A 15,971-nucleotide genomic window follows, 5' to 3' on the forward strand; every position below is an offset into this window, starting at 1 on the left:
AAAATGTTGATGAATGGTCAATGAAATTAAATACCACCTAAAGTTGTGTTCTAAACCAGGGGTCCACAAGATGATTTAAAATAAGACGAAACTTTTTTTTTTTAAATCGATATATTTCTTATTTTAATTTCTTTGAAGAACTAAGATTCCCAATGTCTGGGAAACCCCTTTATAACCTAATTTTTAAAGTGTGATTTCTAGACCTGGAAAAGTCATGTAAATTAATAACATCTTAAAAATAAATATAGATTTTTCTATAAAAATCATTATCCTTAATTTTTATCTCAGAAATCATGAACAATTGGAAAAGTCATTGGGCCTTTGAATACTGTTCAAACATGAGGGGCTTTTGAGTCAAAACGGTTGATCTAAAAAGCACTGAGTTCAGCTGAGGGAAGTGACATCACATTATTGCTCACGGCAAATCAACTGACTGTGTGAACGGTAGGTGCATTTAAAATAATGGTCTCTACATAAGTTTTGGACGAGGAATAAGATACCTTTTTGTTTCAACTTTATTGATTCGGTTCTTGGATCCGTACTCCCTCTTCATAGATGTGCTTGTAATGTACGCCATGGTTTAGCTCTTCTCTACGGTAATGTCTACGCTCATTTTAAGACATAACTAAATGTCAAGGAATTCGTATTGCTCCAAAGATGACAATAATGTACATTTACTTCTGATGCCCCCTGAAGGTTGTGTGCAGACACATATAAAAGGCCTAATTCAGACATCATGATGTGAGGAACTGATTTGAGATCATTCCTGGTTTTCTAGAGTGGAAGGAGGGACATTTGCGGGCTTTCTTACATTTTTTGTTGTTAACAACACCGTGACTGTCAGTTTTTATGTTGTTGCTCTGATGGTCCTCCTCTTAAGTTGGAGTCAGAGCACTGAAGAGCTGATACCATCCGACCACAAGGAGATATTTCCAGCCATGTCATCGCCGTTATGCATTCTGTCTAAAAATGAGAACCTCTCCGTGTCTTTCTGTGGTTCTGGCTTTCTAGCAACTTACCAACTCGGTGCTGCCCAGAGTCTTTTGGATAACGCGGCCTGGATCCTGCAAGGAGCACCAAGAGTCTATGGCGCGTCTGCTGGCTCTCTCGTGGCTGCAGCGGTCGTCTGTGGGTCCAATCTAGGTAATCTTTCTATTCATATTCCCCTTCATTTATTGACTACGGGACTAGTGTTGTACTTATAAAGGTTGTAGGTTCAAACTCCAGGTTGGTCCAGGGATTAGTGTGCTGTAAGTCACTCGGATAAAAGAATCAGGATATAAAATGAACTGTTGGTAGTCATTAAATCCACCTTTTCTTCTCACAGGACGTGTGCGAGACCAGCTTTTGGAATTTGCGAGATTTACCAAACAACAGCCGCTCGGGGTTCTCAGTCCCACGGTGGATATTTTCAGGTGGCTGGAGGTCACACTGCATCGCTGTCTGCCTGATAATGCCCACACTCTGGCCACGGGACGTCTGCACGTTTCCATGACTCGCATGTCTGATGGGAAAAATGTTTTAGTGACGGAATTTCATTCCAAGGATGAGCTTGTAAAAGTAAGCATCATGTTTGGCATATCATTTAAAAATGTATATACATATATTCAGTTAACAGTAGTGTGTCATGTTACAGCTCAGTTACAGCTGTTGCAGCCCAATCTCATGGGAAAGTTGAAGTATTTCATAAGTCGGCGATTTCGTATTAATTTGTACTATTTGATTTGTTGAAATTTGTAGGAAAAAAGTCCATACAAATTTCCCACCAATTCGCCTCGCTCCGATATTCCTACACCGGAACTAGACTCGCGTACGGCCGTTACAGAAGCCAGCGATTATAGTTTATTAAGTTATAAATATGGATATTTTCTTACAAAAGTGCACGGCTTGGCTTCAGAAGGCCTTTATTAACCCTCTGAAGTAGTTTGGATTACTTTTATGATGGAGGGATGCACTTTTGTGGGCTTCAAAATCTCAGGCGCTCACTCCCATTATAAAGCTTGGAAAAGCCAGGTTGTTTTTTAACATAACTCTGATTGCGTTTGGCTAAAAGAAGAAAGTCATATACACCTAGGATTGAGGGTGAGCAAATTATGAGATAATTTGTATTTTTTTGTGTGAACTAACCCTTTAAGTGGTCTCTTTCCGTCCTCTACAAGGCTCTTTTGTGCAGTTGTTTTGTCCCTGTGTACTCTGGCGTGATCCCACCACAGTATAAAGGCGAGGTGAGTTAAAGTGTTTGTACTGTATGTCCTCTGTAACAACATGCCTAGGAACTACAGAAATACTCTAAACCAACATGCAGCTTAAAACAAGCTATATAAAACCTCTATACTTTCCCAGCACTATATGGATGGAGGTTTCACAAACATCCAGCCCTTCGAGGATTCCTCTCCCACCCTCACCATCTCCTCGTTTGCTGGAAACATGGACATCTGTCCCTCTGATACCTCCACCATCCTCTGTGACGCCATCATCCAGAAGCTCTACTTCCAGTGCTCCATTACCAACATCATCAGACTGGTAGATGCCATGTTCCCTCGGGACTGGAGGGTGAGTTCTGTAAATGTCCCAACACAAGTACTTTTAGGCTATTTGCTCTAATGCTGCCTTCACGTGCTATCGGAAATGTCCTACTTCCCACTTCTGAGGTTATGATTACGAGCTCGTCACATTCAAGTGCTTTATTGTCGGAAACAGAACCGGAATCATGGAGGACACCAGGTTTATTCTTGCCTATTTATTGGGAAAATCTTATCAACGCCAAAATTGTATTTAGTGTCCCATTAATAGTTTTTTTTTTTTTTTTTTGGAGTAAACAACCCTGATCACTGTCCACTTGGATGGAATCGAGCAACTTGAACATTCTGTAACTTTTATGGTCTTTATTAAATAAATAAATGGTAATATGGGTTTCAAATGACACAATGGTGAATAAGTGATGACATCATTTTTATCAACACTTCCTTTAACTTAATTCATTGTCAATTGACAGATTTTGAAGAAGGCTTTCTACAGTGGATACCAAGATACCGTGTACTTTCTGCAGCAGAGCAGTGAGTTTTACTGCAATTTTTTTTATAATTATTTCGGATGTTCCTGTTCAAGTATTCATAAGTATATATGTAAAGTGAACACTTACTTTTTACATTTGGTAAGACAGCGATACATCCAATGTCAATGTATGCACAGCTTTTAAAACAGAAACCCTTTCACATATACAATTTTAGCGATACTTGTAAATCTTTTGGAAAAGACTAATCGGAAATATTGGAACCTTTGTGATTTGAATACTTGGACGACAATCTTAAAAAGATTAACCAACTCTGAATCAAGTCAACTCTCTTTCATGACTGTCTCACACACCTCGACAGACGCTTTGCCGTTATACCCTGAACGGAGAAAGGAGTCAGATGCATCTGATGATTCCCTGAGCTCAGATCACTGGATGCTAACACAGACTGATGGTGTTGAGGAAGAGGAATCTCAGCAGAACTCCCTGGAACAACCTGAAGAGAAGATCATCAATGGGGTTTGTTCATCCGTCAGTCCATCCCGTCTAGAGCGGACAGAACAGAAGAACTCGCCAGTGAAGGTTCAGGAAGGTACTGTAGTGTCCCGTTTACATTTCTGATTATGAAGGATTCGATACATAAGTGAAACATTCTCCCAATCCATGTTTTAGTGCTGCTGTGTAATATTGAGGGACAGCTGGAGATTCTGAGTAATCCGGATGTCTCTTTATCTCAACGGACGCTCTCATTCCTGCTCTTGCTGTTTACACTGCCAATCTGGAGTGCCACAACCTTATGGGAAAGGTAAAGAGGAAGGGGAAGTTATTTTGATTAAAGATTATGAGGACTATTAATATAAAAATGATGTCCAAGGATGAACCATTTATTATAAATACTGCAGGCACACAACATAAATAAACTACAACAGGTAAACATTTCAGCTGTGTGGACGCTAGAGCTGGGTTGACAATATTGATTTCTCGTTTTTTAATCGGTCCTCTATTTGATGAACCGAGATATTTTGAGTCTATGCTGCTTTCTGTTGATGCTATAGAGCCCCTTAAGGGACATTGTGATGGAAAAAATATGAGATTGGAGGAAAACTTTTGCAAAAACGCAACATTTTTGAGGGGAACGTAAAACAATTTGTGAGCGAACGCAACATTTTTGAGGAGAACGTAAACATTTTGCGACGAGCGAACCACATTTCTCAGGGGAACACAAAACATTTTGCGAGCAAACAAATTATTTTTGGGGTGAAGGTTAAAACATTTTGCGAGCAAACGCATTATTTTTGGGGTGAAGGTAAAACATTTTGCTCCAGTGGAACGCAAAACATTTTCCAAGTGAATGCAACATGTCTCGGTGGAACGTTAAAGGGATACTCCACTTTTTTTGGAAATAGGCTCATTTTACAACTCCCCCAGAGTTAAACTGTTGAGTTTTACCGTTTTTGAATCCATTCAGCCGATCTCCGGTTCTGGCGGAACCACTTTTAGCATAGCTTAGCATACATCATTGAAGTGGACAAGACCATTAGCATTTCTAAAAAAAAAAATGACCAAAGAGTTTCGATATTTTTCCTATTTAAAACTTGACTCTTCTGTAGTTACATCGTGCACTAAGACCGACGGAAAATGTAAAGTTGGATTTTCTAGGCTGATATGGCTAGGAACTATACTCTCATTCCTGCGTAATAATCAAGAAACTTTACTGCCGTACCATGAGAGCAGCAGGCGTAATGATATGACGCAGCGCCTGAAAAGGGGGGGGGGGGGGGGGGGGGGGGGGACACAAATATTTCGCGAGTGAATGCAACAATTTTTTTACCTATCTAATTTGTTTCCCTTAATGTGCCATTAGGGGCTCTGTAGATGTGTGACAATGTCTCAGCTTTTGAATTCTGCCAAACAATAAATACCGCTTAGGCACTCTTTATTGTGGCGTGACAGATCGCAGCTTCAGTTCAAGCAGCAGTCTCTCTTCCTCTTTGTTACTAGTTACATCACAAAATATACATGAAAGAGCATCAGAAGGTATGTTGAAAAAAACAGTATAACTTACCGAAATGCATCATCAAGATAAAACCGCTTCAAAACAGTCATGCGATGCTGCATGTACCTCAAGAGAACCGTTCAATGTCCAGCTCCTAGTAGCTTAAGAGAAAACCCTTTAGGATTTTGCTAAATAGATGCACTAAATTGCATATTTGTTTAATTTTTACTAACCATGTTGTCTTCATTATTTAATGTATGTTTGACTGAATCTGTCATGAAAATTTTTACAGCCACCGTCCGAATGTTTACATGTTTTACAACTGTTTTCTAACAGTGTTGATTATTAAATAGATTAATTTTCAGTGAATAAAATTAATTTCAGTGCATCAGTTATTTTCATTAAGTGCATAAAAGCAACATAATTTATTTAAAAATTCCACCTAAAGGTTTCTGAATTTAAAAGGCATTATTTGGAGCCTGCTCATAAGCACTCATGTTGTTTCACAGGTCTCAGAAATGGACCACTAAAGCTACGACTGTGGCATACTGGCTCTGGCATGGCGTCAAGCTATTTATGACCTTTGTACTCAAAATTGTGTTGTCCACTTCGTGGAAAGTCCTTGGAGACATGTAAGTACAAAACAACAACAACAAAAAAACATTGTCTGCTGTTACAGTTATTGTTAATACTACCACTGAGGAAGTATCTTCTGTCTTTCGCAAAGGATGCTGAGTCTGATGAGTTTCATGCCTGCACAAGTTCACGATGACCACCGCAGGCCCAGAGAGTTTGCTGAGAGACACATGGCCTCCTCTAACCTGAATGGCCATGTCTCATCTCTTTTCCCAGCGAGTCCCTCTGTGGCACAGACCCTGCCAAACATCTACACGCTCCTGTTTTCACTAGAAACAGAGAGCAAGTGGAGAAGACGCAAGATAGAGGTGCAACACACGTTACAAAAACATGTGGCTGATGTGAAAAGAAATGAAAATAATGCTAGCAATGCAGGATGGTTAACGTTACTTCACACAGAGTGAAGTGGATATATCGTTCTGTGCGGTTTCTTTTTTTTTCCAGCTAAATACTGAATACATATATACTAACATGGGACTAGCCTCTAGATTTTTTTTGTGTATTTTTCCTTTAAAAAAATCGAATAAAAATGTATGGTAACACTTTACAATAAGGTTCCATTTGTTAAATTTTAGTTATTGGTAACACTTTATTTTACAGTGTCCTTGTTACATGTAGTTAATATAGCAATTACTATAAATTGTGCATAATTACATGCGACTGACCCCAAACCACTTGATTTAGTATTATAAAATATGAAAATGAAGACCCATGTCTTGGGAAACAATCGTTTTTATATAGTTGTGTATTCATCTAGCAATCATTATATGATTTGTGTTGAAGAATAGTTCGACCAATTATAAAATCCAATGTTAGTTTCACTTCCTGAGATACTGATTGATTTTTGAAGGCAGAAGAAGTATCATTCGCTGCCTTTGATATCCCACAATCCTGTGCTTTCCATTCTGTGACAGTTGAGCCAAAAAATAAATAAAGATGGCTTCTGAAAGTTGCGTGTATAAATGTGTTTTTGAACAACGTTTTCCACTTCTGATCCCATTTCTAGTGAGAAATTACTTTTGTGGTAATTCAATATTCTCTCTCTTTTGCCGTAGATCATTAAACCGTCTGAAATCAGTTTCATGAGGCACCTTCGTGCATAAACTCTGCCCGCAAAGTTAAGGTGAGGCAACAAGTCAGCTGCCTAAGTTTTCGTACGCAGCCGTGGTTAGATCACAGGACCCCGATTGCGTCAAATCCCAAACTCCATGAATCATTCGAGATTGATTAGCAATGGTGCTCAATGCAGAATGTGTTTCTACAGGACGCACTGGAAGTGTATTAGCCACCCTTGACATTTCAGACACCACTGCCCTGCTGCCATTCACATCCAGAAACAAATACTGCCATTATTTCATGGCAACCATTTACCAGTTCAGCACAATGGCACAAAAGAGATCATATCGAAGCTTGGTCTCGATCATGCAGTCGTAAGAAACAGCGTAGATATCAGTTCTGAACAGATGTTACACGCAGCATGAGGCCCCCGATAAACTATTTTAATTTTTTCGTGGTTTAACCTAAAATGTCACAGTGCAGAATATTTCTAATACATACTACCGTTCAAAAGTTTGAGCTTGGTAAGATTATATAGTATTTTTTTAAAGAAAGCTGCATTTATTTGAATGTTACTACGATTTTATGATATTACAATAAATATTCCTGTCACAGTAAAGCTGCATTTTCAGCATCATTACTCCAGTCTTCAGTGTCACATGATCATTCAGATGGTTTGGCACCCAAGAAACATTTCACAGCTTCAACATTAGGTTCAGTCCTTGTTGTTTATACAATGGTAACAAAACTGTTCATTGTTTAAAGCTTACAGTATAGGCATACTACTATTTGGCTTGTCCACAAAAGCTACACACATATATCACAGTTGTTGTTGTTTTTTCCCCCCAGAGTTTACCCTATTGTACCATCTGTCATTTTTGACTTCACAGTAATAAGCTGTCAGTCTGGATCACAGGTATTCTGTCCTTCCAAATCTTCAGGCACCTATCAGGAAATGAAAAACATGAGAATAAAGCAACTGAAACCATATACTGTACAAGAAACAGGAAACAAAATGAGGAAATAACGAGAACTTAATAACTAACTTTGATGTATGAGTTATGAACATCCTGAAATTTCAGAACTCAAAACTTCCTCCCCAGTGGGAAAAAAAAAAGATTTATTTCTATAGCTTTTGTCACGGCTGTAAATGCATCAACACAAATGCATGACCACATTTACACATCAATTCATCCATGTGGTGAACAGAAACTCGGCTCAGTCACAGTGCTGTTGTTTACCAACATCAGAAGAATTAAAGGGGTTAGTTCACCCAGAAAATTATCCCATAATTTACTCACCATCCTATGTGTATATGACTTACTTTCTTTTTTTAGCCAAACACAATCAGAGTTATATTAAAAAATATCCTGGCTCTTCCAAGCTTTATAATAGGAGTGAATTGAAATTTTGAAGGCAAAAAGAGCGCATTCATCCATCATAAATGTAATCCATACGGGTCCAGTGGGTTAATAAAGGCCTTCTGAAGCGAAGCGATGCGTTTTTGTTAGAAAAATATCCATACTTATAACTTTATAAACTATAATCACTGGCTTCTGGTAACGGATTTACACGAGTCTAGTTCCGGTGGAAGAGTGACATCTGACCCGACGCATGACGTATTGACAAACACGGAAACGCAGAGGATAGAGCAAAACACAACACCGGTCAAGAATTCGCCTTTGGCTAAGCCCCGCCCCCCCTTAGTTACTGTTGCTACGTCCGACAAACAAACTTCATCTGGGCTCTGGTATCAACATGGCTTATGCTGTGACAGCTCTTCCTGCTGAAATTGTATCAAACTTTTATAAAGCAGCAAATAAAGTGTCCGATAGAAGTAGGCAAAAGGGGCTGCAATTAGGGATGGGCGATATATTATCGTTTGCGATATATCGTTAAAATTTTTCCTCACGATAAGAATTAGTCTTCCCGCGATAATAACGATAAAGCCTATGACGGGACGCATTCGCAGCTCACGCGCATGGCGGAAGGCGGACGTGAAGCTGAGGTGAAGTTTATCGCTAAACGAGTAACTACCTCTACAATCTGGAACTGGTACACACAGATTTTCATCCGCCCATCTCGCCGAACACTGACTGAGCACTTGAGAGTGTCGCTCTCCGTCAAGTGATCCGTAAAGCCCACTATATCAGTTCATCTCAATGAATACACAGTGTATTTGACGCGCAGTAAACACTGAGGCGCATGACGTGCTGTCACTGCTGAGAGCGCTCCGTGTTTCTCATGCACTCGATGAGAGAGAGAGAGTCTTACATACCACGCAGAATTGAAGTGTACATGATGTCTACATGTAAATTATATTATTTGTTGTATTTTCCTGTAAAAATAATGGAGTTCATTTGGAATTATTCAGCTTTGAGCAAGCAGTTCTAATGCGCAAACGCAGACATGATATTCATGAACCCAGCAGCTCATCAATCCTTAGTGTGGTTTATATTGTTATTAGTATCAGAATTCGTAGTAGTATTAGTATAACTATTCGTTGTTAGATTTTTTATATTTCAAACTTGTAAATGATTTGAATTATTACTGTGTGATGTTTTTCAGTATAGTTGCACTATTTAAACATTATCTGCACTTTTACAGAAGAAACGTATGCAACTTTTCCATTTCTGCAAGGGATGGTGTTTACTGTTTTACTGTTTTTTTATTATTATTTTATGTACGGTAATTGGTATTTTATAGGAGCCTATTTGGTGAAGGGTACATTTTACTTTGCATGCAGCTATCACTTGTAGCCAAAAACAGTGGTGAATATGGTTATATCGTCATTGATATCGTTATCGCAATAAATGCCAGAAAATATCGTGATATATTTTTAAGTCCATATCGCCCATCCCTAGCTGCAATATACGTTCGAAGGCTATATTCACGACATACAGGTGAAACGCAAGGAACAACAAGGCATCCAAATAGAGGCAAAAGCAAACCGGTCACAGTCAAAAAATGAACCACCGCATATCCTCCTAATTGAGACGGAGGCTGGGACTAACAATATCAAGGAGCAACACTGTTCATGCAAAGCTGGGTAGGTCTCTATTCACTTCTATAATCGTTATTACAAAGCAAACGGACTACGCGAGTATAACGGTGTATTTATTACCAGCGTGTGCTAGACGACACTTGTCAGGATTTGACTTCGGGTTTGGGAAGGGAAAAAAACGGACACCCCCCTCCAACCTCTCTGGGAAACGCGTATCTGTGTTACAAATGCCCCAGGCACAACGTTTAACCATATTTTTGATAAAACTACAACGGCAATAGCCTGCCGAGACCAAAAATAAGAGACGCCTGTGTTAAAGTCAATGGAGCGCTGTGAAAAAGTGTTGGACCTCTGTGGGAGCTCGTTCTTGGCTGGGCTGTGATTGGTCAATCTACATTCTAGGGTGTTAGCCAAAGGCGAATTACAAGTCTAAAGTCAATGTGAAGTAAATTAAAGTCTAAACCGAGAATTTTTACAGATGAATGTGGGAGGAGCTTGAGTTTGTTGCCCGGCTCGATTTGTTTGAACCGCGAGAGGCGTCAAAGCTTACGCTACTCCTACATCCTACATCATAGTTTATGAAGTTATAAATATGGATATTTTTCTTACAAAAACACATGGCTTTGCTGCAGAAGTCCTTTATTAACCCCCTGAAGCCGCATGGATTACTTTTATGATGGATGGATGCGCTTCTTTGGCCATCAATAACTAAGGTACCATTCACTTCCATTATAAAGCTTGGAAGAGTCAGGATATTTTTCAGTTTTGGGTGAACTAACCCTTTTAATGATAAAGTGGGAAAAATATGCCAAACCTTCTTGGTGGCGTGTTACATTTGCTACTCTGCAAGACCCAGCTGTGGTCCACTACTTTCCCGCAAAAAAAAAAAATGCTTTTGCTATTTTCTGCCTGATCTGTTTTTACCTGTCTGTGGGCCGCACACATTTGTGTGAAGGAATCCTGTAGGTATTGACAACCAAACCCCATGATTCGACCGACCGTCTGGCTGCACAGTCCAGCTACTTTAGCAGTGAAGTCCAGGGTGAAGGCGAGCTTGACCAGCTCAGGGGAGGCGTCTGTGGTCTCGGGAAGAGGACTGGGGATCTGGGCTATATAGCGATCTGCCAGCTGCTGGAAGGAGCTGTACGTCAGTTTCTGGAGGAAGTCCTGGACACTCTTATTCTTGCTGATCTAGAAGCAGAATTGTCATTATGTTGGTCAATATGACCAAATAAACCACAGAATGCTGGGATTGACCAGTCAGAATACAATGTCCTAAAGAGCCATGTAATAAAATATGTTAATAATCAATTGGGGTTTTTTCTTAAAATAACTTCTGTATATAGTGAATAACAGTCAAATGGCTGGAGAAAGGATGGACTCAAACTTAAGTAATGATTCTTTAAAATAAATGCTAACTTTTTTATCAATAATATCTCCATGTTGTTTCAGCAAGCTGATAATCCTCTCTGTATTGTCATCACCTGAGGAGACACAAGTGTGTACATTTATAACTTGTGATAAACTGAAACAAGCTTTGAATAAATTAATTAACAAGTAAGTAAAATCTCCCAGAGTTTTCTGTGGGATTTATTCTGCTCTAAAAACATGAATTGACTGGATCTCCTGCTTGTCATGTTTCATAGAGAATCACCTAAAGATCTGCAATCTTCTACACACGCAGAAGAGCGGTGTCGAGCAGAATCATCTTCCGGACTAAACTGGATCTCATTCACAATCCACTCCAATTCCTCTGAAACCCTCTCAAAGTATGTATTACTGGAGTCCACACTCACTACAGGGAGAGGAAGGGAAACAAAAAATGTACATACACACAAGTTTTATTTTTCTTTCAGATTTAGTTGATGTATTTGGACCAATGAAACAGTGACATTTAAGTTTGAAGGCCTGTTCACACCAGCATAAATATTTGGCACAAAAACTCGGCACTTTGGCGCAAAACAAAATTTCCGACAGGCTGAATCAAAATACAAATTCACTCCCAGACCGCTCATCGAAAAGCAGAAATGCTCCAGTTGCCCGAGTCCACAAAATGATGCGCAAGTTTCCATTTCTGACACCTGCTTGTCATGGAGAACAAAGGAAGTCAAAGATTACTTACATATTCAGATTTTTTCATCAAACAATACCAAATACAAGAGTACAGAGCCGGATCCAGATTCTTCCTCTGCTATTCAGTCAGTGGAGAGATGGATCACTGACACATAACACATAATAATACCATCAAAATGTAAAAATTAATAATCTACTTCATTTTCTTGAATGGGTTCACTATGGGTTCGAATATGCCTACTTCCATAGCAGATGAAAAACAGTATGCGAGCTGAGTGGTATTCATAGTACTCATAAAAGAGTAGGCAAAAAGTACCTGGATGATCTACTACTTCCGGTGAGATTCTGAAGTGTGCATTCGAGGGACACTTTACTATCCCATGAGGCCACGGGAGAGGATTTATGAATGGAGGTGAAGCGATGCCATTGACGCTGGTAAGTCACATGATAATGACAACATGGAGAATGTAGTACATCCAGATTACATTCATACTACACACATTCATACTATATGGAACACACTTGTTTTAGCAGTCGCGAAGCAGGTTTAAAACCAAACGTAGTACCTACTAACAGTATGCGATTTCGGATGGAAGTCAAGGAAACGAAAAGTGTTTTGCGACCACCGCTTTATTCAAGTTAAAATGTTTTTTTGCACCGAATTTCTGTACTGAACATTAGTCTTAGTGTGAACAGACCTTGACTCCCTAAATGACACGTTATCTCACCCAGAAATAAAAATGCTGTCATCATTTATTCACTCTCAAGTTATTTTAAACCTGTATGAGATTCATTGTTCTATTAAACGCAAAAAAGAAGACATTTGGAAGAATGTAAAGTTTATGGTCCCCATTGGCTTCCATAGTATGAAAAAAAATACTATGGAAGTCAAAGTGGAGCAGAAACTGATTGGTTACCAACATTCTTCAAAATATCTTCTTATAAAATAATGCCCCATCTGATTTGTTCCCCTATTTCTATATGACATAGCCTAGTTAAGCAACATCACACACAAGCAACCAGGATTTTTTCCCTAAACATCTGCACAATTGCAAATGGGATATTGACTTTATACAACAGTTCAATAAACAAGAAGTTAATATTTTGTTACATTTTAGACACAATATTGCCAATATTGTCTGTTTTTGCTCTATTTGGCAAATAAAAGAAGTTCCAAGCAAAGCCACAGATGGTGTGTGTCTTCGAGCAACATGAATGAATCAGCCATTTGAATGAATGACTCAATGACTGCCACCACCAACTGGAGGTTTTAGTTGCATATTTAAAGTATCATTTCATTTACAAAAATCGAAATACTATTTTTAAAACATACATTTCATAGCATTATTAATGCAATTGTAATTGCAGTGTAAATACATGTAAATGCAGCTTAAGATGCAGCTTTTATGCCACTTCTGCAGTGTAAAATGTATTTAGGCTAGTTGATACTGATGTCATTTAATTGGTAACAGTGTCTTATTATTCTAAATTAATTTGATTAAAGGAATAGTTCTGTCAATTCTGTCATCATTTACTCTTCCGCAAGTTGTATGAATTTCTTTCTTATGTTGAACACAAAAGAAGATATTTTGAAGAATGTTGGAAACCAAACAGGTGATGGGCCCCATTGACTTCCATAATATTTTTTTCCTACTATTGAAGTCCAACAACTGATTACCGACATTCTTCCAAATATCTTCTTTTGTGTTCAGCAGAAGAAAGAAATTAATACAGGTGTGAAACAACTTGAGGGTGAGTAAACAGAATAACTATTTTTGCACATTAATTTTAAGTGAACTATTCCTTTAAATGTAAGAATTTGACCTAACAGATGATGAATGGATCTAAAAAGGTTTACAAAAAAACTGAAATAAGTCAAAATGCCAATTGAAATCAATTAAGCTGGCAGATATCGCACACAACTTACGCACATAATTTAAAGAATATGAGAAGCTTCTGGAGTCAGCTGTCCATGACAGGCCAAAATAAGCCAAGGTACCAGCACAAACACACGAAAACTACTGTCTTATTACCATTATCAATAAAATCTCAGAAAATGTGAAGATTTTAGGCAATATCGCACTGACTCACCATCTGAAAGCCCTTCAACGCCACCAGGAACTGGAGTGGAGTCCGTTTGTAATGACTCTCTCTGCTCAACATCTCGAGTGCGGGACAAGCTCCTTCTCAGATTCCTCGGAGTATCAGCGTGGCCGGGTGAGCTTTCAAAAGAAGTGTCAACCCTCCGTCCTGTAGACTGTCCACGGTCTGTTTCTGAAGCTCCTTCTCCGTTCACTTTCAGGGCAGACTTCTTCTTAGAGAAGAGGTTGAGGAAGCCTCTAAAGGGAGAACGCCTCTTGGCTTTGCTTGGTGCCTTCAGGCCCGTACACAGTAAATCAGATTCTGATGTTGCGCAATCTGGGCACTTGCTGATCTTCAGAAGCCTGTCTGCTGACAGGCAGTGTCTGGAGGGGTCACTGGACGCCCGTCTGGCCTGGCTTCCTCGCTCATCCCTTTTCACCCTCTTGAGTTGTTTCAGCTGATGTTTCCCGCATCCTTCATTCAGGCTGAGGCTCCGCTTGACGTACGTCTCTAACAGACATTTAGCACACTTCTGATCCAACAACAGCAGATGAGAGTTACGGGAAGCAGACTTGAACATGTTCGTACTTTGCATTCACAATGTCTATAAGAAACAATATAATACTGTTAGAACCAAAAAAACACACACACACACACGATTCGTGTGACACGAACACTGTATTTTTTTCTATTTTATAGCATTTGATCTATCCAAAATACACACAACAATAACTTTTCCAGTTCCACATTGTTAGGTCTTTTTGAAAAATTACAAGTGTTTTGTTTGTTTTGTTTTTACCTTTATTTTCTTATTTCATCCCAAGATCTTCGTTGAGACTTATTCTGTGACCTTGGTAAGTTAAACATGATAACCAATGGTGATGGTGAAAATGACTCCACAACTGTGTGACAGGCATCATTTTTATTTATTTATTCACAATATCGAAACGATTTAGATTATTACGCTGTTTTTAGATTGTTCTCTTTTATCAATCTGATGAATTCATATTAAGGCCTATATATTTATTTCCTTAGACGACTAACGTTAAAGAATGCATCTGTTTTTATTAACAAGATCCGTTTATAAAGTCGGCTAGATTACTTGTAGGAAGCGAAAACACATTTTCACCAAAATAGGACTATGGTAAATGTCACAGTTAGACCACGACTTCATACAGTTTACAGTGTAATGTTTTCAGCAATATATATATATATATATATATATGAGCAAATCTAAACGGGCAAAATAAAACCGTATCTGTTAAAACGGAAGTTAGGTCCCGGTCAGTGGCGTGTGCGTGTCTCAAAAGTGACTGATGACGTTTCACAAGAACACAAGTAACGTTACAGACAAGAACGCATATTGAGAAACGGCCTAGCGAGCTGCTTAAGTTAGATATTTTTGGGCAACATGACCACGGTTATAATGGCTCCAAACGCTTGTCTAAGTAGGCAGCTCACTAAGTTTAGAGTTCACCTTTACATTCGTAGTCTCACAAACACACTTTTCATTTGTTGAGACCGCCAGACGCGCTGTCCCGTTCATTACTCTTATTATCATTAATTTAAGTAAATAAACCTCACCTTATTGGATGTAGACCACCTTTGGACGTAGAGATCAAATAACAAGCGTGCACTTACAGCGCGACAACTTCCCTGCAAGTTTGCGGTACCGACGGGATCACGTGACATTCATGGCCAACCACCTCATGAATATTCATTAGCATCGTGAATAATTTGTAGTCATTAGAAAACAACAACAAGAAGCACAGTCTAGTCTACATGTGGCGTCCTGAGACCCAGACAAAAAAAGTTTTTTGAATTTAGTTTTTCTTCATGTCATCACATTGTTTACAGCTTAAGAAACAAATGGTAAAAAAACAACAACAACAACAACAAAAAACAACATTTTTGAACAATGATATTTTGTTATGCCATGTCCTCTGAAGTGGACACCAGGACTCAGTTGTTTAAAAAATAAAATGACATGAAATTATATGTAGCCTATAGGCAAAAACAATGGGATTTTTTTTTCAATCACCAATATATTTTGGGGTTTTAGGATTTGTTTTAACCAAAATTTAAGATGATTCTCAAATATGTTATGAAAG

At 38.8% G+C, this 15,971-nt stretch overlaps 2 protein-coding genes across 2 annotated transcripts; one reads left to right on the plus strand and one right to left on the minus strand.

Moving 5' to 3' along the window:
• The first annotated feature begins 563 nt into the window (after positions 1–563).
• On the plus strand, positions 564–6,101 carry pnpla1 (patatin-like phospholipase domain containing 1). The gene is made up of 9 exons (XM_056249751.1): positions 564–1,143; positions 1,328–1,560; positions 2,160–2,225; positions 2,344–2,553; positions 2,996–3,056; positions 3,375–3,605; positions 3,686–3,818; positions 5,519–5,641; positions 5,737–6,101. The coding sequence occupies exons 1-9, from the start codon at positions 864–866 to the stop codon at positions 6,047–6,049; spliced, it is 1,650 nt and encodes a 549-aa protein (XP_056105726.1). The 5' UTR covers positions 564–863; the 3' UTR covers positions 6,050–6,101.
• Positions 6,102–7,545: 1,444 nt separating this feature from the next.
• Positions 7,546–15,528, minus strand: LOC130084354 (uncharacterized). Its single transcript, XM_056249744.1, has 6 exons — positions 15,445–15,528; positions 13,870–14,464; positions 11,360–11,500; positions 11,125–11,189; positions 10,630–10,896; positions 7,546–7,646 (listed from the first exon to the last, which is right to left on the minus strand). Exons 2-6 carry the CDS (start codon positions 14,453–14,455, stop codon positions 7,602–7,604), a joined length of 1,104 nt encoding a protein of 367 aa, XP_056105719.1. The 5' UTR covers positions 14,456–14,464; positions 15,445–15,528; the 3' UTR covers positions 7,546–7,601.
• Between the last annotated feature and the right edge of the window lie 443 nt (positions 15,529–15,971).

The sequence above is a fragment of the Rhinichthys klamathensis genome, unplaced genomic scaffold (genome assembly GCF_029890125.1).
Source record: "Rhinichthys klamathensis goyatoka isolate OS25496 unplaced genomic scaffold, OSU_Roscu_1.1 h1tg000062l_1, whole genome shotgun sequence".
Lineage (NCBI taxonomy): Eukaryota > Metazoa > Chordata > Actinopteri > Cypriniformes > Leuciscidae > Rhinichthys > Rhinichthys klamathensis.